The sequence below is a fragment of the Sitodiplosis mosellana genome, unplaced genomic scaffold (assembly GCF_009176505.1).
Source record: "Sitodiplosis mosellana isolate CC-2019 unplaced genomic scaffold, AAFC_SMos_1.0 Smas_scaffold_47, whole genome shotgun sequence".
NCBI lineage: Eukaryota > Metazoa > Arthropoda > Insecta > Diptera > Cecidomyiidae > Sitodiplosis > Sitodiplosis mosellana.
The window spans coordinates 442,111-469,588 of record NW_022595289.1 but is presented as its reverse complement, the minus strand read 5'-3'; the positions used below and the strand labels follow the sequence as shown (position 1 = coordinate 469,588).

Sequence of the window (27,478 nt, the reverse complement as noted above, 5' to 3'; positions counted from 1 at the left end):
ATTTTGACTGTATCAATAAAATCGTTGATTCGGATAGGAAACCCAAATCACAATAGGCAGGTCCACTTCTTAATTACTTTTTGACCAACTAACTTTAATAAGTACAAGTAAAAAATTGTTTTAAAGAAATTTATTTTTCGGGTTATTGGGATAATCTTTATTGCTGGAAAGTGTCATTAAGGATATTTCGAAAAGAATACTGACTCAACGGTGATCTGAATTGTTCTATTGCAAATAAATTTTCAAAAAAAAGTTCTGCCGAGGTATATATTATCTAAAAACGATTCTTTTGGCACAAAAAAACGAGAAAAAACAGCAAAACAGACATTAACTGCAACAAAGAGTCTGTCGATATAAGAATTAATCTATTTCTAATGCACTGAATGATTGATATGGTGGAGCAAACGATTTTTTCTTTGATTCCTTCTTGTTTGAGCTCTTTATCTTTTTGTATTTTGCTGAATCTATTAGCCAATCCTTATAAATTGTTTCCATTCTTTTTCGCTGATCTTCATAAAGTTCAACACAAGAGCCGCAAGTTCCTTCATATTCCTGTAGAAATATAACGATAAATTTTTTATAAGTAGATATAATTAGATCTATTGGTAAGACGCAAGAGAATGAATGTCATTTTCTGAATAATTTTTTTTGAAAAAATCTCTAAATTAATAAATATGGTGCAGGCTCTCGAGATTTTCGACTAACAAGAGATAGCATGTTGGTAGAATTTGTATCTGTAAAACTCTTTCTAAAACTTTTTAGATAAATAACTCTTAGCGCAAAAACGCATAAAATAATAAAATTAGCAATTTCATTTATTTTTGTGCAACTCATAACGTGCAGCTAAGGTGTAGGTGTAAAACCACGCCGAGTTTTGTGCGCTTGACCACTTTCGGCATCGCAAAAATATACGATGTGAAGTGATTTTGTAACATAAAAATAAAAGTTATAAACTTACAATTGGAAGTAGATCTTTGTCAATGATTGACTGTGGCCCTTTCGTAGTGAAATGTAGAAGTGACATCAATTCAGATTTGATCAATGGTTTCACCAATGACATGACCTGGTTGACAAAAGATGCTGCGTGGCATATATAAATCTTTTTCAGACGGGCTGGATGTGCTTCTTGAATGTATGACATAAATGATCTTAAAGGTCCAAGTTGAACACGTGAAACATGTCCCAAGCGTACACCTTTCATATCAAATATAACAATATAACCTTCTGCCAGTAAATCCTCACTCAAACGTATGTCATTAAACATGCAAAATCCTTTAATGGCATCGGAAAATAAAATTTTGGAGGGATCCGTGTCGATTAATCGATAAATCAAGATTTGGTAGCCTTCTTTTGTTGTCTTTGGCAACGAAATCATTTGTCTGAAACAATGCATAGATGCAAATAATATATTTGAATTATATAAAAAAAATAAAATTGGAAATTAAATGACAAATTAGTATATGATTTTATAAACTTACGCTACGTTTAGAATCATTTGAATATTCTTCAACGAAACGTCACGATTGTCAAATAGATCTGATGCAGATGCACGAATTGCGACATATTGGGATAATGCGCTCTTTGTCGCTTCAAGATCCCAATAACATGCATGCAGGAATAGAATAGCGTGATTCTTAGTAAAAGGCGGAAATTTGGGTTGCTCCTGAATCCTACAAAAAATTTAGAATATCAGCAAAAAATTAACTTTGAATTTTGATTATTATTACTGTAACATTTTTTTTTCTCAAAGCAAATCAACTATTGAACTTTTATTGAATTGCAACTGAATAGTTCTCACCATTTATATATATCTTCTACCGTTTGAACTCGTTCGGTTGGAACATCGACTGGCTGTGGGTTGTTCATAAAAGGATGCGATAAGTTGTCCATCATGGCTGTCAAAAAAAAGTTATGAAAATCACACATATCAAATACTTTGTATACGTTGCATATATAATGTGTTTGGTTAGGCCAAATTAGTCTCTATGAGTTTTCCTCCAGTTGTTTGAAATATCTCACGCTTTCCCACATAGTAAATAATATAGTCTGCTAATTTTGGTAATTTTTCGAATACATATATGAAAGTAGTGAAAATGACATTAATTTTCGATGTCAAAAATCCCGATCTATTTTTAAACTGAAAAACACTGAAAAGTACTGAAAATATTTTTCAGGTGTTTTCAGTTAAAGGTGTCAACGGACAAGCACCTTGTCCGTCCGTCCGTCCGTCCAGGGCTCTTGAAATTTTTTTTGTCCGTCCGTCCGTCCGTTCAGAGCCGCTAGAAATTTTTTTGTTCGTCCGTCCGTCCGATCAACGCTGAATGGACGGACGGACAGACAAGAAAATTTCTAGCGGTTCTGAACGGACGGGCGGACGGACAATGAAATTTCTGAGGGTCCTGAACGGACGGACGGACGGACGTACAACTAAATTTGGAGGGCTCTGAACGGACGGACAAAAAATAACGTTTTGCTGAAGCAGAATATCGACTGAATATGTTTTAAGGTGAAAAATGGCTAGATGTACATAAACTCTCGTTTGTTACTGTATCAATTCAAACTGAGCCCAATTAATAAAATAAACGGGAATTTACCGATGGACAGTCATCATTTTATCTATTTGCATTTTGCCCTTGGAAACCATTGCCCTCAATGTTGCATATATAGCTTATAAATAGAATTTTATAATATCAATGATGCTGATTAATATTTTACATGGGTGGGGGAACATCAGGACTTTCCAGTCATAGATATTATGGCATATAGGGCTGCCTGTTTTTCCGCCACAAAAGGAAGGACTTTCTTCCTCTTCAGCAATACTCATTTCCGAAAGACGCACATTATTTATAACAAACAATACAAATGACATTACAGCAGCGTATTAACGCCATCTACTCAAGTTAAGCTATTGAAATATTGAAACAATAGACTTGTGAATCATGAGCAATCATAGATTCTGACACCAAAAATTTCAGACAGGGTCAAACCAAAAATTCATGATGGGGTCAAAAAAATCAATTGTTTCGGAACAAAAGTGAGGAGCAGAAAAAAAAGGTCCTCACTTTTGAAAATCGATTCTATCTTGTGTAAAATCATTCTTCACAATTCAATAATGGGTCAAATAAATCCATTCTATCTAGTGTAAACAATAATTTCGGAACAAAAGTTAGGAGCAAAAAAAAAGGTTCTCACTTTTGAAAACAAAGTCGGAAAATGTCAATGGGTCCAAAAAAATTCGTTGCGGGTCAAATTTCGTCAGCAGGGGGTCAGGATCAACGAGATCAGACTATGTCAGAATCTATGTGAGCAATAGCAAAGTTCAAAACCGTGGTGTCATCAATACTACCCGACCTATTACCCGAAGTACCAGATATAGGCGAGATAGTTCTCTTTGCCGATGATACTGGACTAATAGTTAAACACAAAAATACCAGAACTGCTGTTGAAATATGTAGCGAACCGTGAATTGAAAAAGATTGAGAATTGGTTTAATGCCAACAAACTAAAAACAAATGTGTTGAAAAGCAAATGGATGTTAATTGGCAAAGAAAATGGAAATGGAAATGAATTAAATGAGCTCGAATTAAAAATTGAAAATCAAACCATAGAAAGAGTGAAAGAAATTAAATATTTAGGTTTCGAAATTGATGAAAAATTAGACTTCAATGCACAAATCAATTCGATAACAAAAAAACTAGCCAGCAAAATTAATGTATTATACAGAATCAGCGACAAAATTACTTTCGATTTAAGGAAAATTGTATACAACTCGATTATTCAACCGCACTATGACTACTGCTCAACGCTCTATATTAATTGTACAAAAGAACAAATTGAATTAATGCAAAAACTACAAAATCGTGCAATGCGATATATTTTGAAATGTGATTACCGAACACCTTCTGATTTTATGTTGAAAAGTTTAAATTGGATGAGCGTAGCCCAAAGAATAAATTATAATGTGATGTTACTTGTTTATAAAATGAAAAATGATCTTGTCCCCCAATATTTTTGCAACAAAATTAGATATGCGAATGAATTCCACAATAGAAACACAAGAAGCAGAAATGAATTTAGGCTTCCCGATATAAGAACTGAGAACGCAAAAAAATGTATATTGTACAACGGAGTAAAATTATTTAACGATTTGCCAAATGAACTAAAGAATATAGATAGTATTAACATATTTAAAAAGAGACTTGCCTTGCATATAAAAGAATAGGATTTAGGGATTTTATTAAATGTACAAGCTAATAACAAATAAAATAAATAAATAAATAAAATACTAAATATAATACTACGAAATACAACTGTTAGTTCCGAATCGGTAGATGCATGTTGCTATGTGAATTTGACAGCGATGATATTGAGCGCAAACACCATCTGGATAATCTAAGGCTAATGACAATACAATCACGTAAATTCTTTGTTCTGTCAAACGTCATACGGAAGTGTAAGATCTGTATGTCTGTACATATCGGATTCGCATTCGATTATGCAGAGGGCGCCACCGTCACTCGATTCTAGAACTAGTACATAGAGTAATATAGACTGCAAGTCAGACTGGAGTAGATGGCGTTATTTGGCCGCTTGACATAAAACACTTATTGAATACGTTACTCGCATTCGACAATATTTTATTACCGGCACAACTAGGGGGTAGACACGAAATAATACTAGAAGAAAACTAGCAAAAATTGAGCATACTAGAAGAATATTTGTGAAAAAAATTGAGTGATGCCTCTTCCATAAGAATAGCATTGTCAGTGGTTTTTATATGGACAAATTCTTCCATACTGCCAATGCGTTGCTTATGGAGTTCAAATGTTTTGTTTACAAAAAGTACCGATAATCCTTCCATAAGAAATGCATTGGCAATGCTATACTTATGGAAGAAGCAATGGTACGATACTAGAAATACTAGCAGAATATTTGCATTTCTGCTTGTATACTAGAAAAACTAGAAGAAACTAAACGCCTATTTGAACCGATTTGAACAAACTAGCTATACTAGAAATTGGTGTCTAAACCCTAGCGGCACAACCATACATTGTGATTTTCAAAGAAATATCTTGTGTTCCAAAAAGAGTTTTCATATCGGGCAACACTTTTTGTTCTTCGAAGTTTATAATATACTAGTCGCTTCGCAACTCTTCAAAATTGAATGTTATTCTGCCTGCAGTATTTGGGGAGGATGAGGTAAACTCAGTTTACTAAACTGGGATACTTTTTTCGTTCGAAATTGAAGCTGAACCGAAATTTTTCAGCCTTTGAAAGCATTTACTCTCGAAGGCCTTCAAAACTGCATTTAAACTTTTTTAAATCGAACAGCTGGGGAATTTCGAATTTTGCGCCGTTTTTACCGAGGGCCATAGGCCTTCCATAGGCCGGTCAATTTTGATGTCCAAAACTGTCAATAGTATTCATTTTTATTGTACTTTTAACATTGATATATGACATTTGAGATTAAACGTTATAGAAAAAAAGAAGACCTAAAATTTATAGGCGTACAGACAATTCTGTCCATGACTGTAGATTTCTTTCATTTTTTTGAGAAAACAAGATATTAACTAATAAGGCATTATATTAATATATATTTTATTTTCCAAATTGCCATTGTCGAAAACACAGAACAACATTAGAATATACATACTAATACATTGGACATTGAAAGTACTGAAAACCACTGAATTCAATTTTTCAATAGTAATTCGCCCCTTGTATTTTATCTTGGATCAAGACAGTATAATGGTTACATTTAAAATAAAAAGTAGAAAAAAAAACTAATTTTTAGAGTTTCTGAGTTTTTTCGTAAGAGTACGTTCCTCACATATACAAAAAGTCCCAATGGTGTACAAAATGTTCAATCAGTGTACAAAAAGTACTTTTCGTGTACAAAATCTCAAAATCGTGTACAAATATCAAGGTCCCAGTTTTTTTTGAAAAAAAAAATGATACAATATTTTTCATTTGGCTATCGGAAGCGACATCCTTTTCCTATATTTAGGGCGATTCACAGATTCTCGAAAAAATGACGGTACTTTTGACGCTGTGAAAGGATCAATCCATTTTTTGAGTTTTTGAAAAAAGCGAACCGTTCTCCACTTAGGTGACTTTGAATCGTCTGAAGCAAGTGGAAGTCTGAAAGCGCAATGTCTGGAGAACACAGCGGGAGCATAGCCGGCATTCATAATCAACTGATTCTTAGAAATTTGCGTTTCGATGTGTAAAAAGTCACTGAAATTGTTTTCCCTAAAAACCAATTTTTTGTGACAATGAGCAAATTTTTCGATTCCTCTGTCCGAAATTGGTATGAAACGATCAGTTATTATTGGGAACGATCAAATCTAACATTTCGACATGATTTTAAATCCACACAACGGACCATATATTCCCCAGCTTCACAAATATGGAATAACGTCCATTTTCTAAGCAGCGATTGTGGCGCCCACTTTAATGATAAGAGGCAACGATCAAAACATGGTTTGATATGCTTGAGGTTATCGACAAGGGTCCATTCTTCATAATCAGTGCCAACCCGATAAAAGAAAAACCTTTTTACATTTTTTTCGTGTGAAAAAAACAGCTCGCGCAAAAGTCGATTTACAGACTCGTCGATCTACCATAGTGAAATTTTTTTAATTATGGGACATACTGAAAAAGATAGTATTTTGACAGTACTTTAACGTAAAGGTAGCCACAATATTTTCCGATGCGATATAGTAGTAGTTACGTCATTTCGCGAAAATGTGATATTATCGTAGCGATTTAATACAGCTGGCGCCATCTGGAATTTCTGTGTACAGTGTACCGAACAAAAAACACGCACACAGACACGAATAATATTTCATCATAATTTGTGTTGAATGCTGTCGCTGTAATTGTCATTAGTTCATGCGAAATAAGCTTGGTGGCGCTGTAAACAAATGATTGCTGACAGTTCAACAGCTTATACATTATAAGTGTATACGTATATTCTGAGTTTGAAATCAACACATACAAACATACGCCTTGCTTTCCGCATCGCTGCTTGCTTGTCTTTGCATCGATACATTTTTTTTTCAATTGTATCCCGACGCAAACATTTTCAAAAATGAATCGTCCAAAATAAATCTTATTTGAAAAAAAACATGTGGTATTACACTTTGAATAATATTTTGCAAATATTTGTTTTTTAAACAAACGCGCCGAACATTTTCACATAAGTGAAACAATTCTTGCTCTCCGATTATGCTTCGATACTTCTTTCCAACACGCACTGAATGGCGCACTGAAGGGATATACAAACAAACACCGCATTGACGATACTGTTGTTGAGATGAATTGTTTCACTTGTGTGACAATATTCGGCGCGTTTGTTTTAATAAACAGATGACTGCAACAATGCAACATGGAAAAATATTATTCAAAGTGAATCACGGCATATTTCATGTCAATATCGTTTGCACCGGTGGTTCAATTGAAATGAAAATGTGTATCGAGGTTTCATTTTGACATAATATTCGACTGACACAGCTGACACTTCATATGCGCAACCGGCTCGTGTTTATGTGTATGCAATACAAACCAATGGAAATACAAGCAAACGACTTGCTATGCGGAAAGCAAAGCGAGCGTTTGTATGTGTTGGTTTGTAATTTGATACACACATATAGTTGTGTCGCTATTCTGAATATTCTGTGTTCAGGCGCCTATGTGTACGGTTTGCTTGTTGTGTGTTCGTTATGAACATTGTTTGGTTGGCAGAACTGTGCTTGCTTTTCAGCATTATTTTCAAATGTCGGTCCGGCAAGGAATAAACCTACTGTATGTACATATATGTCCGACGATACATGAAAATTTACGGTATGTTATATAACACTAATACATGATTTGTAAATTTTTGGCACAGGTCCAAATCAGCATTGAAATCATTATTGAGGTAATTCTATCTGTTTTGCGAGAATTCTGCAGAACACAACTCATATCAATTCAATCTCAAATCGGTATTTTCGAAACTTTCACATAGAGAATGACATTTGTTAGGCAAAATCGTTCTATTGGTGAAACATCAAACTACTAGGGTACACTAATTCTCTTCTCTATGTGTTGTTCGAATTTTTTTCCTTTAGTATTGGATGTAGTAAACAGTACATAAAACTTTACATGTTTTCAGGTCATAGCGAACAAACCTCTTTTTTCGAGTAACTATACAATGGCATACGTACACTCCTAAATTAAATGGAGAATCTGTCATCTTGACATGTTGTAAAATAGCGGTTTACCCGATGTAGAGGGGAATTTAACCTCAAACTAGATGAATCTCTATATAAATATATGGCGGAGAGAGCACCATATATTTATATAGGAATAAATCCAGTTTGAGGTTAAATTCCCCTCTACATCGGGTAAACCGCTATTTTACAACATGTCAAGATGACAGATTCTCCATTTAATTTAGGAGTGTAGTTCTCCATTTTTTCCTTCGTTGAACGGACGGACGGACGAAAAATTACATTTTGTCCGTATCCGTCAAAAAAATTTCATTGATTTTGACGTGAAAATAGGTTTTAGCTGTTTCAAATGAGAAGTTGCTTACAAATCAGTTACTAAAATTTTTTTTAGTATTTTTTAGGTAAAAAATCTATGAAAAACGAAAAAAATTTCCGTCCGTCCGTTCAGAGTCGCCAGAAATTTTGTTGTCCGTCCGTCCGTCAAGACCCTCAGAAATTTTCTTGTCCGTCCGTCCTTTCAGAGCCGGGCAAAAAAGACGGACAGTCCGTCCGTTTGACACCTTTATTACCAGGAACATGAAAATGATTCACATGTAAACGAGCGGTTTCGGCTAATCCCATTTTTATTCTCAACGACACAATTAAAAGTTTTCTTTGACGTATGTTTTCAACATCGATTTGAATTGACTTAAATTTTCTTGGATTTTTAATTCTATCGGAAGTGTGTTGAATAATTTAATTCCCTTATAAAATAATGAGTTCTGGCTACAAGCCTTAATTACATCTGTTAGACCAATTTCATTTGTGTTTCTTAGTGTTCTGTTTGTAGTTTCATGCTTTAAAAAAAATTCAGTTAGGTGATTTAGTAGTAGTGAACAGAGCCACCGATAGTTCGCGATACTGACGAAAGCACCTCCAATGAAAGTAGACCCCCCTATATACATGTATATAAAAATTTCAATAACACCAAATCGACTGTATGGACTGCGATTTTTGAAAGTATGGAACATATTTCTCGGTGGCTTCTAGAAAGTTTTAAAAGATGACGGCGTCAACTCTTGTAGAGGACAAAGAAATATTATTCACAATGTGATGAAGAGATTCCAAAGGTGAAATATTCGAGGGCCACAACTCTTTTCTCAAATATTGAATTGTTTTTTTTTTATCAACATAGTGAATATATCTACATCATCCACTACTCTAAACACTTTTATATACATTTCAGCAAAATATGCAATATTCAATCGATTGCATAACACGAGTATACATAATCCAATAGTTAAAGAAAGTCATTTGCCAGTTAATACTATCACAAAATCAAATCAAACCAAGCCTTCCTGCATGATCATCGCTGTATAATTCCAGTTTCTTGTATTTTCAGAAATCTTGTTGCATCATGTGTGGTGTCCACCAATTTATCTAGCAACCTTCTGATGTTAAGCTCGTACGTAATTAAAACCAACCGAGTCCACAAATTTATCTACCAACCTTCGGATTATAAAGTTCGTGTCTAATTAAAAGCAAACGAGACCACAGTATGGGAAAATCGTAATATTACGATCATTGACACACAGCGTAATGTATTGAAATCAAGTTTTATTATTTACAATAATCAAATACTTTGATTTTATTATTATTGTTCATTTTAATTCATTGATTTTCAATTGTTTTGCAAACACATGAACTAATTTAAATTTTTTGAATTGTTCGATTGAACCTTTTCAACTATAAATATCGGAAGAAATAAAGTCGAAGTAATTTCCAAAATGAAGCGTTTCTTTCCAAAAGAAAGGGAAATATAATGTATAAAAATCATTTATGCAGCTTAAATACGCAAGTATGAATAAAATAAATCAATTAGCACCGTTCGTATACCCACGTAATTAAAATTTATCATGATAAATAATATATTCATTTATTAAAAACCTGTCTATTAGAATCGCTATATCACCATTGGTATTTCTGTATTCAACCTTTGATCGAAATAAACTTATAACAATCGTGTTATGAGCTCATTGCTGACTTACATTCACTTTTCTTCTATCTTCACCGGCGATAAAAATATTGCATGAAACCAACAACAGTGAAATATGAAACGTACTTCACGCTTGTTTATTCGCAACTGAACACGCGATAAAAAGATGGTTTGGTTTTCATTTCCACTTCCACTATAAAATAAACATACCGAAGAAATTCAGTTTTTGCATTGCCGAATTGCCAATTGTGGAGTTGGTTAACGTTACACATAGATGAATAAAATCACATAGAAAAACTGGGTTGAATTTAATATGAAAAATCATTTGATTAAATATTGATATGAAAATAAAATTTGGAGACTTGTGGAATTGTTGAACAGAATTGCTTATTGAGTCGCTAAAAGTATTTAAAATTATATAATATTTATATTTGTGATGAGCACACTATGACCATTTACTAACTATAATCCATCTTTTCCATTCTATGGAAACACTAATCAAGTAGATTTATGTTCGAGTATTTTCTAAATTCAAATAAAACATTTCAATTTATTCTTGAATAAATCAACAACAAAATCTTCTTATCAAATTGAGTAATACATATACATGTACCATAAACTTGTCTCTTCCGACCGGTTTTTAGTCAACACGTTTCTTCCGAGGTTTCCACAATAGTCAAGATAGTAGTGAATTGACATCGTTCTAAGAGTAAAGTTCTTTTCAATTTCTTCTCCATGTAAGAATATACCAACGATTTTTGGAAATATTCAAACGAATTGAGTAGAAAATTTTGATTGTGTTGTAAAATTATCGTTTAAAAATAAAATTGTTCCATTTGTTTCAAGTTCATTTCTGCAATGTTGTACAAAAAAATTCCATTCATATTGTTGATATCTTGCATTGACCTTCATATCTAAAACTGGAAACTTCTATCGAAATAATATAGAAGCTACCAAAAAGTTATTACACCACAACACCATTATTAACAACGTATTTCTAATATTTTTTAAACTGACAGTGCCTTCTTGCGTGTGGTTAATTGAAGTCCCGTTTTGCTCAGTGATTTGATTTTTTTTTCACTTTCCTCTTATGCTACATAGCTAATTTAAAATGGACCTTGGATATGATCTTGAAGAGGCTTTACGTCGACGATCAAATAACATTTCAAGGAAGAGCATAGAGGCGTTGCGTAATGCTATTGCAAAATCGAATTTGGTACCAAAGTCCATCACAGATAAACAGGTAAGTGTAAAGTCAGGTTCATAGCACGTACTAAATTTATAAGGCCCTGGTTTCGAGCGAAGAATGGAGGATTCTATTCAAAGAAAGATGTATGAAGATGGATGATTTTTATTTTATTTATATATATATTTTCTTCATTTTTTTTGCATTTTATAGCTCGCATTGTTTATTGACGCATCTGATGGACAAATCGACGTTGCCAAGAAAACTATTGAAACCTATTATGATGCAAGACATAATGCACCGGAACATTTTCTCGACCGTGATCCGTTGAGCGAAACGATAGAACAGTGTCTCAACAATCAACATTACTTTATTTTGCCACCAAAAGATGGATGTCCAATAATATTTCACCAGCTCGCGAATTCAAAACCATCGAATTACTATTTCGATAACGCAATAAAAACGTTTTTTATGTCGATCGATATATGTCTGCACAAATATGGACCACAGCGTGGAATAATTTTCTTATTCGATATGCGACATGTCAGGATTGGCCATTTGACACGTGTCAGAGTTGGCACAATCCGAAAATTTTTCCGTTATGTCCAAGAAGGTAGGAAATGCTCACTTTTCATGAGTCACGAATTCTAATTGTTGGTATATGTTGTATGGGTGCTTCAGAATTCCATGCTAGTCTCTTGACGACAGATCTCTCTGCTTTCAAGAAGAATAAAAAAGTATATCGCCACTTCCCCTTTTTCGTTGGCGCTACAAAATCTGGTACACTTTGGGACAAAATGCCCAAAATCACAAGCTTTAGCTGAACGCGCAATAAAGTATCATTGAAATATCTTAATCCTCCAATGCATACAATTACCAAAAAGTGGGCAGCATTTTAACATCTGCAAACCGCACGTCAGATCACATTGCTTCAAAGAGCATTTTTCATTTTTCAAGATGTCCTCTATAATTTTGTCTTTTGTTTATAAACAAGAATGTGCGCAAAATGTGTCCAACATTTTCGACACTTCTGAACAGTGGATTTGGTTGTTCTCTGATTTATGTCTATCGCGTTTCCTGACTAAACTATCGCGTTTCCTGACTATTAGGAATCCACGGTTATGAATATTTTTTTTCATTTTTATTTGTGGCTCAAAATCAACGAAGAACCAGTACTTTCAACCCTGGGAAAAATTAATGCACTAGTCGATATAGTAATTCAATTAACTCTCCATGTTAATAGAATAATATTTTATCAAGATATCAACAATAACGATATTAGAATTGTAATATATCTAAAAACGAATAACTCTATCTTTTTGCTTTTAAAAATTCTGGTTGATTCTGAGATCGCCATTCATCCCTTTCCGATGGTTAAGATCAGAAGTGTGGAATGACTTCAAATGAGACTTTTTTTTGATTTTCACTCAATCAACACTATTCTGGCTGCCGAAATTTATCCTGGCTAAGCTGTGTTGCTGAGAATAAAAATGGAAATTGGAAAAATACGAAAAACCACATTAAAAAAATTTCCTGGGAGTTTCTATTGAAGCGACGATTTATGTTACGTTTTCAAGAAATAAATTTACTGTTGTGTTTCAGTTCAAACACTTCTATATTCCCATTTTTATTCTCAACAAATAACTAAACATCGATTAGTCGGGACACCCTGTATGATATATGAGAATTGTATTCAAATGGTGTACTAGTACCAGATAAAGTATCGCTTGATTAATGCTTATATTTTAACGTTAAAATGTTTTTTTTTCGAAGGTATGCCAGCAAAATTGTGTGAAATACATGTCTTGAATGTTGTATCGTTCTTTGACAAAATTCTATCGCTCATTCGTCCTTTCATGCGAGCTGAAATATTCAAAATGGTACGAAGAAAAATTGTCACCTCAATCATATAAATAGTAATTTTTTTATTTTCTCAACTTAAGTTGCACACATATTCATCCAATTACAACATGGACGACTTTTATAAAAATGTAATCAGTAACCGGAGCTTACCAAAAGAATTTGGAGGTGACTTAGCATCAGCGGAGGAGTTGCACGACCAATTCAGGAAAGAATTTATTGCATTGCGCGAATATTTTTTAGGGGAAGTGGAACAGCGCAAGGAGTTCTCCGGAGAAAGTGGCGTAAAACCAGTCGAAGAATCCGAGATCGTGAATACTTTCAGAAAATTGGACATTGATTGAGGGAGAAACAATTCTTGTTTTATTTGGGTGTGAATAAAATCAAACTTTTAGCTTCAAAATACAAAGCGTTTTATGCAAAAAGAATCAGAAATGGCGGAAGGGTTGTATCGGAGGAATGTTGTAAAAGTTTGTAGGTCCTGTCGGACGGAACGTTGTGTCCGGGATGCTACTTCTTCGCAAAATTTCCTGCATCTTTTCGATTTTCAGTTTCCGTGCGTGCATCAGTTTGCGTGCGGCCATAAACTGTTCAAGATATTCATCGATTGTTATTTCTTTACTCTGGAACTTTGCTGCAATATCATCAGACTTCTCTTCGCTTTCAGCCGCTGCTGCTTGCAATCTTCAGAATTACATTTTATATTATCAAAATACACGTTAATTAAAATAAATTTGTAATTTCAATATAAAAACTACTTACAAAGCCAATGCCGTTTCGGGGGACTTATCACATTTCTTCGACTCTAGAAGTAACAAAAAATTATCTTTACTCACATTACTTGATTTATAAAATTGGTCTTTATTTACTTAATGTTTCCAGTTTTTCCTGAATACTAGCGCAAATAGACTTTCCTTGATCCGAAAGCTCACTTAATCTGCTCTTCCTTTCAACAATTTCTGGTTCTTTATTGACGTTTTCTTCTGCAATTGTTCGATTTTGGGTGATGATAACTTGTTTTTCTTGATCCAAAATGTTGACCTATAAGTTGATCACAAAGAAATATTGCAATGAAAGGCTGACATTTAATTCAGATCTATAGATGTACATGCCACATTATTTATGCGTGATTCCAATTTATCGTCATCGTTTAGAAGTTCTTTCAACTCTTCTGAAGTCAAATAAGCTACATCAGATTTTGCTTGACCGAAAAATTGTTGATACATCTTGATATAGCACTTAACAACCAAGATATTTATTATGATGATTTCATGGAAAACAATTAATAGAATTTGTAACACTTTTAACATATCTCATCTAGTTTGACAGATTATGATTGGTCTACATTATGAAAAATCGTTACAGAGACGAGTTTAGTACTTCACTTCAATACAATTGGAAATGTAATGACAAAAAACGGATTAACTGTAGTATTTCGTTTGATTTATTTCATTTTTACACCATATTTTCGAATTTATATGGCAATTTTGATTTAATTTTATGTCGATTTCGTTCCCAATTCCGAAAATTGAATTAAATATTCTTCTAATGCTTTATACGATGAATTCGCCATCATGTCAAAGATTCGCCATCTTCCCGGCGATGTGAATGAAATTTACGGTATAAAGTTATGTGTCATGTCTGTTGGTGCGGTCGCTGGGCTGGAAGATTTTTTACACTTTTTTTTCTGTTGATTGATTAAATTCTAATTGATACAAAATATTTTTTATAAACTCAGAGTAAGTTTTATTTTAGCTACTGTGGAAATAATAACAAATAAGTTGCAATATATTTACATAAATGGAAGTATGTAATATGTAGAAATGTATATCAATTCATGAAATAATATGACCATTAGAAGTTTTCGACGAATTTTTAAGTGGATTTGCTGCGTTCATTATGCGAACACCAGATAAAAATAAAAGGAATACAATAAACAAAGATATGCCAATATTTGTCACCATTTTTTTAAATCAATTTTCGGTTCTATGCCTTCATAAAGCCTACATATATATGCGTATGTTTGTTTTCATTGATCATCATACACATAGTATAAATAAACATTTTCTCAGTTTCCGATTATTTCTGAAAATATGTATTTCTTGATGGCAATGTCGAAACCGTGTAGGCGTTACAGATACATGTGTAATAAAAATAGTTCTGAACTACAAAGATACATGCAAAAATCCGTAACATGAAAATTTAAAGGTTTATGTTTTAATTTTGAAACATAAATAAACATTTATTAAAAATTATTTTCTTTCGAAATTAATAGTAATAATTCACAATTACAATAACATTTTTGATTTGCAGGAGCTCCTACGGTAGAAAACCATAGTTCAATAATTGGGAAATGATCGCCCACTGATGTGCATGCAACATAGTTTTTCATGTGATTCCAATGAACAAATGAGGAGAGTTGAAAACCATATTGAAATTATAAATTCAATCGTTCAACAAGTGCGAAAAAGTATTGTGCCCAATTGAAATGAAACTAAATGGAAAAACGGAAATTGCAAATAGAGTGTCAGAATAATACTAATTGATTTGTGCCAAATAAATATACGAAAAGTGTTCCAGAGCAGTGTGAGTTCAAGAAAAGTGGTAACAAGTGAATGAAAGGTACACGATACAAGGCAAACAATATAATATAAATAAAAAACAAATAGATTTTGATTTGCTGAATTGACAGAAACTACCAAGAAAAAATGCAAGCTATCAAGTGTGTCGTAGTTGGCGATGGGTAAGCATTAAATAAATTTTTCTACAGAAATTGATGTGACAGATAACAACATTTCTTTTGTTCTGATAAAATAATTTTGAATAAAAAACATGATATGAAAGAACGAAAACACGAAATTATCATAAATTGATAAAAAACATTCGATTGAAGAATCAGTTTACCAAAGCACAAACTACAGTGAGTTTATGTACGGCACACCGGTCCGATTTAGAAAAACAAACCTTTCACGGCTACTCATTTCCACATCGTTGGCCGTAGTCTGGTTATTATTTTCCCTAACGTCATAAATTCATCGCTGAAAAGAATAGATTTTCACTTTCAAAATTTTCCTTACGGAAACAACTTACTGCTGCACTTTTATGAACATATTTTAACACTATTAAACCCGTCAAAATTACCTTGACTGAATGGAAAATTGAATAAATATTCTGCAAATCAGTGCAACCATATGTCTCATCCAATACAAATGTACAACGTTATGAAGCACTCGAATTTCAAGCAATTGGTGTATAGACACTATACTGGATAGCGAAATAAATAATAATAATAATGACTTCAGCATAAGAAGACAATGTTAAATGGAACAAATTATTACTTTCCGCTGTACACCGCAATTAACATATATTACATTGAGTGTTGGTATTAATTTTTGTTGAACCGTTTAACTGCGGTCGCGGTCTTTTTGATCTCGAATGATCTTAAATCGGTATTTTGTGAGCCATTTTTCAAAAATGTTTTCATCGTTAAAATATTAGTGATGAAAATTTTCTTCGAAAATCACATTTCAACCAAATAAAACCATTTACGTATTATGAACCAATTTTACCACCACTCACATGGTGTTGTTGCGAACATATTTTCATAGAATATAACCATTTATTATTTTATTTATTTCATTTTTAATTTCAGGGCCGTCGGAAAAACATGTTTACTCATTAGTTATACAACGAATGCATTTCCTGGCGAATATATCCCAACCGTTTTTGATAACTATTCTGCAAATGTCATGGTTGATGGGAAGCCAATCAATTTAGGTATGCTATTTACATTTGGTTTTTATATTGAAATATTTATGAACGTTCAAATTTAATTTCTCCTTATTAAAATCGATCAAATGAAAACTTAAATAGCCATTTTGAATATAATCTCACGATCTATTAGGAATGCTGGAATAATTGAATTTTTTAATGTGTCGAATGAAAAATGGATATATGAAGGATATACTTGAATTCAAATGTGCGCAATTAAACATTATGAAAACAACTAATAAATGAATTGATTTTTCTATAGTGTCAGTGAATTTTCAAAATTAGCAAACGTCAAAACATAAAGTATATAAGACTGATAAAACGAGCTGAATTTATTTATTGTGAACTTTTGAAATTTGCTATATTTTTCTTAACGGTATCATTCTGCGTATCATGAAGAAATTCCAGCAATCATTTTTCGCATATGAAACGACCATTATTACCAACAAAAAATATTATTATATTTCATGTTTAACGTAAATTTATTCAAACAAACATTGAAAAATTTTCCACTTAATTTTCAGGTCTTTGGGATACTGCAGGTAAGTAAATCATTTCTTGCCAACCAATAATTATTTTTTTCCGAATTTATACTATATATAACTTATATGGTATATTCGTATTATAGGTCAAGAGGACTACGATCGTTTGCGCCCGTTATCCTATCCACAAACTGATGTCTTTCTCATATGCTTTTCACTTGTCAATCCAGCTTCGTTCGAGAACGTGCGCGCAAAGGTGAATAAAAATAGAATGCCAAACTGTGTATTCCAACAGTTATATTTTATTGCAAAACGGGTTTTCATATTTTTCCTTGATTAGCTTTATAATTTCTAGTAATGTAAAAACAAATGAATTTCGTGAACAAACAAATGTATCTCACTGTTCTAAATTTCAAAGTAAAATATAGGGTATATCCCAAAACTCGGTGCAAGTACTTATATGCCCATCGGGCACCACAGACAAACGGTTACAAAAACGCAAGAAAATCTTCCGTGTGTGATTGATCGCATATATATAAAAAAAATATTCGAAACAATGATGTATTGGGCCTAGGCATTAATTTCGAGGAATTTTCTGAAATATGACGTAATCTATATCGCATCGGGCAATGTTGTTGCTACCTGTATGTCAAAGTACTGTTCAAATACTATCTTTTTCAGTAAGTCTCATTTTTCTGAAGTCTGTAATGGTAGATCGACGAGTCTGAAAATCGAATTTTGTGGGAGCTGGTTTTTTCATACGGAAAAAATGTGAAAAAAAGATTAGTTTTGAATCGGGTTGGCACTGATTATGAAAAATGGACCCTTGTTGATAACCTCAAGCATAAAAAACCATATTTTGATCATGGATCCTTATCATTATAGGGGGCGCCGCAATCGCTCCCTCGGAAATGGGTGATTTGCTATATATGCGAGGGTGGGGAAGATATGGTCCATTGTGCGGAAGTAAAATCATATCGAAATGTTAGGTTTGATCGTTCCCAATAATAACTGATCGTTTCATACCAATTTCTGACAGAGGAATCGAAAAATTTGCTCATAATCTCAAAAATGCGAAGAAAACAATTTCAGTGACTTTTCACACTTCGAGACAAAAATGTCCAAGAGGCAATTGAATATGAATACCCGCTATGCTCCCGCTGTATTCTCCAGACATTGCGCCTTCTAACTATCACTTGTTTTGAACGCTTCAAAATAATCTAAAAGGAGAACGGTTCGCTTTTTCTTCTTCAAAAACTCGAAAAATGGATCGATCTTTAATAGTGTCAAAAGTACCTTTATTTTTTCGAGATGGTATCTGTAAATTGCCTGAAATATAGGCAAAGGATGTCGCTTTCGATTGACAATATTTTTAATAGTTTATACTTGCATTTTGTTATTGAAATAAATGAGTTCTTTCCAAAAAAATATCCTCGAAATTAATGCCCAGACCCAATATATTTATTTATCTTACCTTCTTCAAAATCTTCCTTCTAGTGGTTTCCTGAAGTACGTCATCATTGCCCATCCACACCAATCATTCTTGTTGGTACCAAATTAGATTTGCGAGACGACAAAACGACAATAGAAAAACTTCGCGATAAGAAACTAGCACCAATCACTTATCCACAGGTAAGCAGAATGAATGTAACAATGAAGCTATAATACATGATTGATTTTGTTTTATTCAATTTAAAGGGGTTAGCAATGGCAAAAGAAATAAATTCAGTCAAGTATTTGGAATGTTCCGCGTTAACACAAAAAGGCCTAAAGACAGTGTTTGATGAAGCTATACGAGCAGTTTTATGTCCGGTCTTACCACCCAAAAAAAGTCGTAAATGTGTGTTACTCTAAGTATGCAACTTCAGGATCAATTGGCAACATCAACGGAATGACACAGCAATAGAATATCACAATAAGAGGAATTTTTAAGAGACCGACATCAAAAGTAGTGAAAGAAATTAATGCTTATCACCCGTTCATAACAATTGAATAAAAAATAAATTGCCGAATTTTTTGATATTTTGACGAAGTTTCACTATGAAAGAGAAAAACAGATACATACACATAAAAAACATTTCAATATATTTAAGCAGTAACTTTCAAGATGTGCACTAAATGGAAGTACAATAGTAACGAGAAAATCCGTTCCTTCTTATTCAAACAATGAACTATGACTAGTGCTGACATTCGCAATTTTTTATTCTTTTTTTCTTCAAAAATTCAATGCAATCAATGCTTCGGATGGCCATAAAATTGAATATTAAATCGTTAAAATATTTTTTTTTCACAATTTAAACGTAAATCATGAATTTTATATGATTTTTCGATATAAAATAACAAAAAAAGAAATAACAAAAAAACAACTGCACAATATTTGTTATTTATAAAAGTGAAGCACAGAGCACTCCGAGTGACTTCATTATCATTTCATTATTCTAATAAAACAAGTAACAAATATTCAATTGGTTTTAATTTCTTTTTGATTCACATAATTACTGTATATAGAACATTTTCTTACTTTTGTATTGTGCGAGGCTTAGAGTCTGATTATTCCAAGCCATGTATTCGCCATATTTCTATGCTAGGATTCTATTCCAGCATAGCTAGTCGGCATGCGGTTTATATTCGTGCAGTATACGGTATTTTTGTGAGTTTATATTTGCGCGTTCATTTTCCGTACACGAACGACCGTGTACAGTAGGGTGTTTTCGGCATCGTTTAATCAAAAAATGGTAACTCTCATTCGATAGATCTCAGAATTCTGAGTCGATTGATAATATTTTTGTCGCGGATGGACTTGTGATGACACTTCCCGAAGCTGAAAACAAAAACAGTTTTATTCTGAATTTCCATAGAAACCTGTGACAACCAGATTTGATTTGAAATTTGAAAACAGAATTTTGACAAGAAAACATAAAATTGAATCTAGTTGTCACACGTTACTATAGAAATTCAGAATAAAACATTTTTTGTTTTTAGTTTCGGGAAGTGTCACCACAAGTCCATCCGCGACAAAAATGTTATCAATCGACTCAGAATTCTGAGATCTATCGAATGAGACTTAACATTTTTCGATTGAACGATGCCGAAAACACCCTAGTGTACAGCGAGACGCAAGTGTGTGTATTTGTGTGCACCGCATGCCGACAAGCCATTCTGGAATAGAATGTCTATCGTAGTATAGAAATATGGCAAATACAAGGCTTGGGTTATTCCCTTCATGAGCGCAACATTTGAAATTCACAATGTAAAAGTACAATCGCACGAAAGTGAAGAGGAAACAACGAACGTCAAACATGTTATGTTCGCTCAGCTTTTTTTTTAATTCAAAAAATGAGGAAAGGGTTTGATCAAACATACGTTTGGTGTGAATGCAGCCAAAGACACATCGTCAGAAACAACAGCAACTAACGTACAGATGTAATTTTTCGTGATAGTATTAGTTTTGTTAATGAATTTTAATAAATACTTCAGAGTGGAAATAAAGTGTATGAAATGAAAGAGAGTGATGATACATTTCATTTTCGGCTGGAATTGTCTTAATTTTTCTTTCCACCACATAATCCTGGAAAACCTTTCAACAACGCGGCATTTTCAATTATTTTCAATCGTGGAAAGATTTAATCGCGAACGATATTTCTATCGAAAATAAGACTCAATGCGAATTTTCAGCCAATTCGGCGATGGTCGGTCCAATTCTTACCTGATTTGGAATGGTCGAGATATTCTTTATTCAATATTATTTCTATCGGTGATATTGAGAGTATAGTATGTTTTTTCTTCGATTCTCTGCGTTAAAGTAGAGTATATTAGTAGTACTCGAGTTCTATTATAACTTAGCTGATGGCAGTTATCTCTTATCTCTAATTTATTATCAGTTTCGTGCAAATCTATACTACGCACTAAAGAATTTTGAATAGGAATAACTTCATATCGAACATTTTTTTCTTATAATTTTTCGTCCTTTTAGCTAAGTTATACCTCGGAAACTACAACTCTGCTGAAGAGCCTAAAGCCCTGATGTGACAAATAACAGAAACAGAAAGAGAAACAGAATTCAGTACATCTGATTGACAACAGAAACCGAATTAAATACTTTTGACTTCTTTCTGTTGTTGCCAATAGACAGAAATTGTTTCGATTCTCAATTGTGGCAATACCTAGGCTAGCTTGTTTTACTTGTTTCTGTTTCTGTTGTAAATGTACTAAATTCTGTTTCTGTTTCTGTTCTTTGCCACAACGAGGCTTAAGTTTTTATCTCTTATCAGTTCCGTGAAAAACTGCGACGCTCCGCCAAATATGAACATCCATTCCAACTCTTTATCCATTTTTAAGCCGAAAGAAACTTTTCTACTCCTCTTTCATAACAAAGTCAGTGAAACATCCACTACTTTCAATCTCACCTATAGATTTATACTGGTATTTAGTGATGGCTCAAAATAAATTGCTTAATTTTTTGATATTTCGACGAAGTTTCACTATGAAAAAGAAAAACATATACATATACATAAAAAACATTTCAATATATTTAAGCAGTACTTAACTTTCAAGATGTGCACTAAATGGAAATACAATTGGGGCACTCTACCAAATGAATTTGAAACTTTCTCTTTGATTGATTTTAGGCATTTTTGATATCTATTTATTATAAGACGTAAAAGAATGTATGTTTTCTATAGATTCGGTCTGCGTTAAAATTTAATGCGTCGACACTCGACATGCCTCGGGTTTTCGCTTGATTCAGAAATAGCTACTTGGTGTTTTCGGCAAAATTGTAGTAGTAATTCAAGATCCTCTATATTTTTGCTATCATAGAGTTTTTTTCTTATTTCTTATGAGTTACGCGTCAATCGCACACAAATAAGGTTTCCTACAGCACTTTTTTTCTTCGTTTTCTTAATTTTTTCTGCGTTTTTCGCTACAAGAACAAGAAGAGATAAAAGATAACCAATCACAGCAAACTCTTTAATTTAATTTTATTTAAATTTATTTTGCTGAGAGATGTTAGAGTCCTAGTCAAATCTGGTTTTTACCTTGAAGGTTCCTGAATACGAACAAAACAGAAAAATATCATTTTGAATGGAAATGGAACATCTCGCTATAAAATCCCATTCATTGCATACCTTTTACAGAGAACACTAACAAATATTCCTATCAGCTGGAATAAAAATATCAGATATTTTCATGCGATATTTTTTTGCATGCATCAAGCGACACACTGTGTTACATCGCTATCTAGTGTATACGTGTGTTCATGTATTTGTGCACAGTGGACTGGCCCTCGATCGAAAGTGCCCGTATACTATGACACCTTGATGCTATCCTTGCCTAGAGGGCCGATATCGTTCTTGACTCACCATCAACGCGAGCTTGCAGCAGTCGGTTTTAGGTGGACACTATACTGGCTGAATAAAGAATGTACAATTCTTCGAAACCACAGAAACACGGACCAAACTTTGGCTTTAAATAAGCATTTTATTTTGGTATATAGATAAACATTGAATTTGAATAAGTGTTTTTATTTAACGGTGACACACAATGAGCTTGTCCCCACAATGCGCTTAGACTACATTACACATAGGAAGAAAATGGTATAAGTTAACTACATGTTATGTTGAGTGATAGACACGGTGATGAAGCTAGAACAACAATTACACGTATTTCCAATGTAAACATAAAACGAGCTCTACTGACACGACGCTTGTGGTGATAGTTGGAGATTTCAATCACATAAGCGTATGCATGGCCAATAATCAAGTAGCCATTCGTGCAAACCGTATAAATCCTATGCCAGCGTGTCTGTATTGTGTGTATATATTGACCGCTCAACATGTGTTGTGTGTATGACCACTAGAGGCCGGTCGAGTGTTGTCGTCAGTATGGATTTCATAGCCGCGGTGATAGAGTTAACACAGTTTGTGTAAAAGTTACCCGAATACAAAATGTAAAAATACTCTTGTCGTTGTGGTAATTTTCAAACCAACCGTGGTAACTTTATCACCGATATATACAAATACACTGGGTAGATTCTCAGTAACCTGTGGTAATGTATGTAGTCACCCAGAACTATTGCTATCTTACTGAATTTACTTTTTGTGTGCACTACATTATATGCCAAATAATCTTAAATAGAGCTTCAAACAAAAATTGAAATGCTGAATTGCTTTACAATAAAAGTAGCTTATGATTTCGTTGGTTTTATTGCATTTTGGTATACCAATGGAATCATATGCTGTTTTATTATAGAGCATATAATTTTACAGAAGCTACGCATTTTATTGCTACCATTATTGATTATGAGTTGTAGATGACGATGGTGTCTCACTACTTAGTGTGAGTGATGTAAGCAGGGTTCGTCGCCCAGGGTGTACACCAAGTGATTCCCAGTTTATCCACGACAATCTGGCTGTCAAGTCTTTAACAAGATATTTATGTATGTTATACCAATGTTACGATGAATTGAAATAGAAACATTACCACTTGTATTCCAATGGGCACCATCAGATTTTATCTCACCACGCAAACACTTTTCGACATACGTTAAAGGATCGTAATCTGCTTCAAGAACTTCACGCAGTAATGCAATATATGCAATAGCCAAACGCAATGTATCTATTTTACTTAACCTTTTCTCATAAGGAAAGGTTGGGACGTGGACCCGCAGCTCGTCAAATGCGGAATTTATACTCCTTGAATTAAAAATAAAAAAATTTCAAATCAAATGAAAAGCTTGACTGCAAATATATTTGTCTAAAATGCATAAATGTGTAATTAACACTATGATGGTTTTGGGAAATCCAGGGCCCCAAGCAAACTTTGAAATTGAATAAATGTACTAAACAGTGTATAAACCAACCGGAGTTAAGTCTCATTGTATAGATTGAACATTTCTCTACACGAATGACATATACACATATGCATATGTGTGAATATGTGTAAAATATAGCCTTCCGCAAAACACGAGGGAAAATGGAGTAATTGCAACTTTTGGAAGGTAATTGCAAAAAGAGTGATTTGCCCCTCGGCAAAACATGTTACGCTGTTGTTTTTTGGGGACTGCAGGGCCACATGGCTATTTTTTATTATAACTGGACTATGATAAGAGAGTTGTAGACTAGTTTATGTACTACAACTTCGCCATAGACATCAAGTCGTTATCTCTTATCAGTTACCCGAAAAAATGATAAGAAAAATTCGCGTTTTTCACGGTTTTTGCGTAACTGATAAGAGATAACTACTTGATGTCTGTGGCGAAGTTGTAGTACTCAAGCTGCTCTACAACTTTGCCGAAAATCATCTTGTTATCTCTTATCAGTTTTGCGGAATACGCGAGAAACCGCAGAAAACCGCAAAAACGCGTTTTTTTTATCATTTTTCACGGAACTGATAAGAGATAACGAGATGGTGTCTGTGACAAAGTTGTAGTATTCGGCCTGCTCTACATTTCTGCCAAAGAGGCAAGTCTTTTACTTCTTATCAGCTTCACTAAAAACGAGGTGGGAAAATTTCACCATTTTCGCGGTTTTTCGCGTTTTTTCGCGTTTTTTCGCGGAACTGATAAGAGTTAAGCAATATTTGTTGCAGCAAAATTATTGCCAACCTCGAGTATTACAACTTTGCCCCAGACACTAATTTGTTATCTCTTATCACATTCCAGATTTCATATGAAGTACATATGGAGCCCTGTAGTCCCCAAAAAACAGAAATAGGTATATTGTAGAAAAAACACCGGTGAAAACCCAATTTTTGTAGCGCATTATATTATTATATTTTTTGCTTATTGGAGGTTGATCTATTCCGCTGTTATTTACCCATTTGGAGCCGAACGTACAACTCGTTTCCTTTCTCTTCCAGTTGTTAATTGCCTTTGAACTTTATAGGGTGAGTTGCAACCACCAAACGTGGATATATTTGAAGAAATGCATCCGCTATCAATATTATTGCAATTGATTATTTGAATGAGGTTAACGTCACCACTTGCACTTAAATTTACTGGCGAAGTTGCTGATGTAGACTCTAAATAATCTGAAATAATCAAATGGTTGTTTTAAATTAAAGACGGTTCTGGTTCTAGAACTCCCAAAGTTGATTAAAATAGTTGTAATTGTTGTTGAAGTTATATTGATGAGACTGAAAACGATATGAAACGCATCAATAAATATGTTTCCACATAAACGCGACATGATTCGTGGCTCGATGGAACCTAAATATAGACAGTATATTACACTTCCATTGAGCGCCGATTCTGTACATTTTTTTTCGTGCGAAATGTTTATGCCTCTTACCTTGGAAGCTGTGATGATGAGAATTCTGTCCAAACTGATCATGATGTGGAGAATTGTTCTGAATGGAACAAAACGAATTGGATGTCCGCGGTAGAAGAGAAACACTTCCTCTTGAATTTGTGCTGGTACAAATATTGACAGATCCATTCGGGATGGATATATTATCAATAGGGTTTGCACTATACATACAGTTAGGAAATTCGGGAATTACACTATCATCATAGTTGCTGCATACCAGTCCGCTAAAATATAAATAAATAAAAGGTTCATAGACACTTAGCAAAATTGTATGTATCCGAAGTACTGCAATTCTGCTCAGTTTATACAGTGAACTTTTTATAAGTACCGATAGTTCAAGCAATCGAGTAAGTTTAAAAACCACATTCAGTAGTAGGAAAACCAATAAATGACAAAAGCACTTTATTGCCCAGTCGACTTTCCTATGTATTTGTATCGTAAGATATTTTTTACAGCTATATGCTGAAAACAATAATTGGGATAATGACGCAATTGAAAGGTGGATTTTTCCGTCTCCAAACATAGTTGAACGCTCCTCGTTTCTTAATGTATACTTGTTAGCACAACTCCAATGGTACAGATAACCGCCCAAAAAAAATTCATCTCGTCAATACGAAATGAACAAAGCCAAACTTTTGGACGAATTGTTTTCTTACATCCCTACTAAGTGTATAAGATTATTGATACATTTCTGTGATTATTACGCTAAGTTATTATAAATCTAATTTAGTTGACTGTGATATTATATAGCCTTCCAATCATTTGGTGATTGATATTGTGACCTATTATTTATTTATAATGGAAACTGATTAAGTTACGCCAATATATTACAAAGCACAGTTTAAATTGTTCATATCTTTCGGTCTCGATGTGAATTGTAAATTCAAAACTACCAACAGGAACTTATTTAGATTAGACGTAAAACTTCTCCTCAATTTACCACCTTTTTGATGAATTGAACGAAAATTGTTCAACGCTTCAGTTAGTCTTTCATTTTTACATGTTCAAGTTAGGCTATATTGGACCGCTGGCATGCGGCTACCTACAAATGTTTCCATGCTTAGGATAGGTTTTACTTATTTGATCATTCAAATTTCAAATTCTCATACAACCCACTGTTTTGAACACAGTGAACACAATGAATCTAACAATATTACGATTTGAAATAAAATCCGTCTAAGTACCATTTTCACTAAGAAAAAGTACCGAATTACTATAATGAATACATTTGAACCAACGTGTTTGGTGTGAAGTCTATCTATGCTCAAAACACTATACTATGCACTTGTACAGTTCCATCTTGAGTATTGCAATGTTGTATGGCTACCAACTTATGCCATGCATATCGACAAAATCGAGAGCGTTTTGAGAAAATTTACCCAGTTCGCCTGAAGAGAGTACCGTATAGCGGCCAACGGCTACAGTATCACCGACTACAACGAGCGACTTGAGGCGTTGAACATGACATCGTTGGAGCGTCGGAGAGTGAATGCATCAATTGTATTCATGTACGACATCATGAATGGGATCGCAAATTGTCCCAGTGTACGCAACGATATCGCATGTGGAGAGAGCGTACGTAGGTTACGGCACACAGACTACCTCAAGATTAAAGGTGTCAACGAACACGAACAGTTCGAAAAAAAGTCGAATTTTGTTCGTTCGTTCGTTCGTGGGCGCTTCAA

General features: G+C 33.7%; 5 protein-coding genes across 13 annotated transcripts in view; 2 read left to right on the top strand and 3 right to left on the bottom strand.

The window, feature by feature from the left end:
- Positions 1-115: 115 nt before the first annotated feature.
- On the bottom strand, positions 116-10,526 carry LOC129570141 (uncharacterized). 5 transcript variants are annotated; one of them, XM_055449615.1, is made up of 5 exons: positions 10,399-10,526; positions 1,799-1,895; positions 1,479-1,670; positions 959-1,379; positions 116-552 (listed from the first exon to the last, which is right to left on the bottom strand). In XM_055449615.1, exons 1-5 carry the CDS (start codon positions 10,511-10,513, stop codon positions 361-363), a joined length of 1,017 nt encoding a protein of 338 aa, XP_055305590.1. In that variant the 5' UTR covers positions 10,514-10,526; the 3' UTR covers positions 116-360. The 5 variants fall into 5 exon arrangements, with proteins under 5 accessions (XP_055305590.1, XP_055305591.1, XP_055305592.1 ...); XM_055449616.1 differs by lacking the exon at positions 10,399-10,526 and adding an exon at positions 10,241-10,376; XM_055449617.1 differs by lacking the exon at positions 10,399-10,526 and adding an exon at positions 10,140-10,303.
- On the top strand, positions 10,444-13,637 carry LOC129570143 (alpha-tocopherol transfer protein-like). Of its 4 annotated transcripts, XM_055449620.1 has the most exons (6): positions 10,451-10,592; positions 10,833-10,925; positions 11,290-11,431; positions 11,588-11,987; positions 13,148-13,254; positions 13,318-13,637. In XM_055449620.1, the coding sequence occupies exons 3-6, from the start codon at positions 11,300-11,302 to the stop codon at positions 13,576-13,578; spliced, it is 900 nt and encodes a 299-aa protein (XP_055305595.1). In that variant the 5' UTR covers positions 10,451-10,592; positions 10,833-10,925; positions 11,290-11,299; the 3' UTR covers positions 13,579-13,637. The 4 variants fall into 4 exon arrangements, with proteins under 4 accessions (XP_055305598.1, XP_055305595.1, XP_055305597.1 ...); XM_055449623.1 differs by lacking the exon at positions 10,833-10,925 and having other exon boundaries at positions 10,444-10,592; XM_055449622.1 differs by lacking the exon at positions 10,451-10,592 and having other exon boundaries at positions 10,814-10,925.
- Positions 13,575-14,551, bottom strand: LOC129570145 (vacuolar protein sorting-associated protein 37B). The gene is made up of 4 exons (XM_055449626.1): positions 14,347-14,551; positions 14,104-14,275; positions 13,997-14,039; positions 13,575-13,918 (listed from the first exon to the last, which is right to left on the bottom strand). Exons 1-4 carry the CDS (start codon positions 14,542-14,544, stop codon positions 13,663-13,665), a joined length of 669 nt encoding a protein of 222 aa, XP_055305601.1. The 5' UTR covers positions 14,545-14,551; the 3' UTR covers positions 13,575-13,662.
- Positions 14,552-14,833: 282 nt separating this feature from the next.
- LOC129570147 (ras-related protein Rac1) lies at positions 14,834-19,947 on the top strand. 2 transcript variants are annotated; one of them, XM_055449629.1, is made up of 8 exons: positions 14,834-14,973; positions 15,548-15,856; positions 15,927-15,977; positions 16,887-17,011; positions 17,530-17,547; positions 17,634-17,743; positions 18,985-19,119; positions 19,186-19,947. In XM_055449629.1, exons 3-8 carry the CDS (start codon positions 15,943-15,945, stop codon positions 19,339-19,341), a joined length of 579 nt encoding a protein of 192 aa, XP_055305604.1. In that variant the 5' UTR covers positions 14,834-14,973; positions 15,548-15,856; positions 15,927-15,942; the 3' UTR covers positions 19,342-19,947. The 2 variants fall into 2 exon arrangements, with proteins under 2 accessions (XP_055305604.1, XP_055305603.1); XM_055449628.1 differs by having other exon boundaries at positions 15,548-15,977.
- Positions 19,948-21,735: 1,788 nt separating this feature from the next.
- Positions 21,736-27,478, bottom strand: part of LOC129570144 (achaete-scute complex protein T3) — an 18,268-nt gene continuing 12,525 nt past the window's right edge. The window contains exons 2-5 of the mRNA XM_055449625.1: positions 25,776-26,017; positions 25,302-25,515; positions 23,968-24,179; positions 21,736-23,905 (exon numbers count right to left, since the gene is read on the bottom strand). Of these exons, the coding sequence (XP_055305600.1) occupies positions 23,778-23,905; positions 23,968-24,179; positions 25,302-25,515; positions 25,776-26,017 (796 nt within the window). The 3' untranslated portion in view covers positions 21,736-23,777. The remainder of the gene's footprint in view (positions 23,906-23,967; positions 24,180-25,301; positions 25,516-25,775; positions 26,018-27,478) is intronic.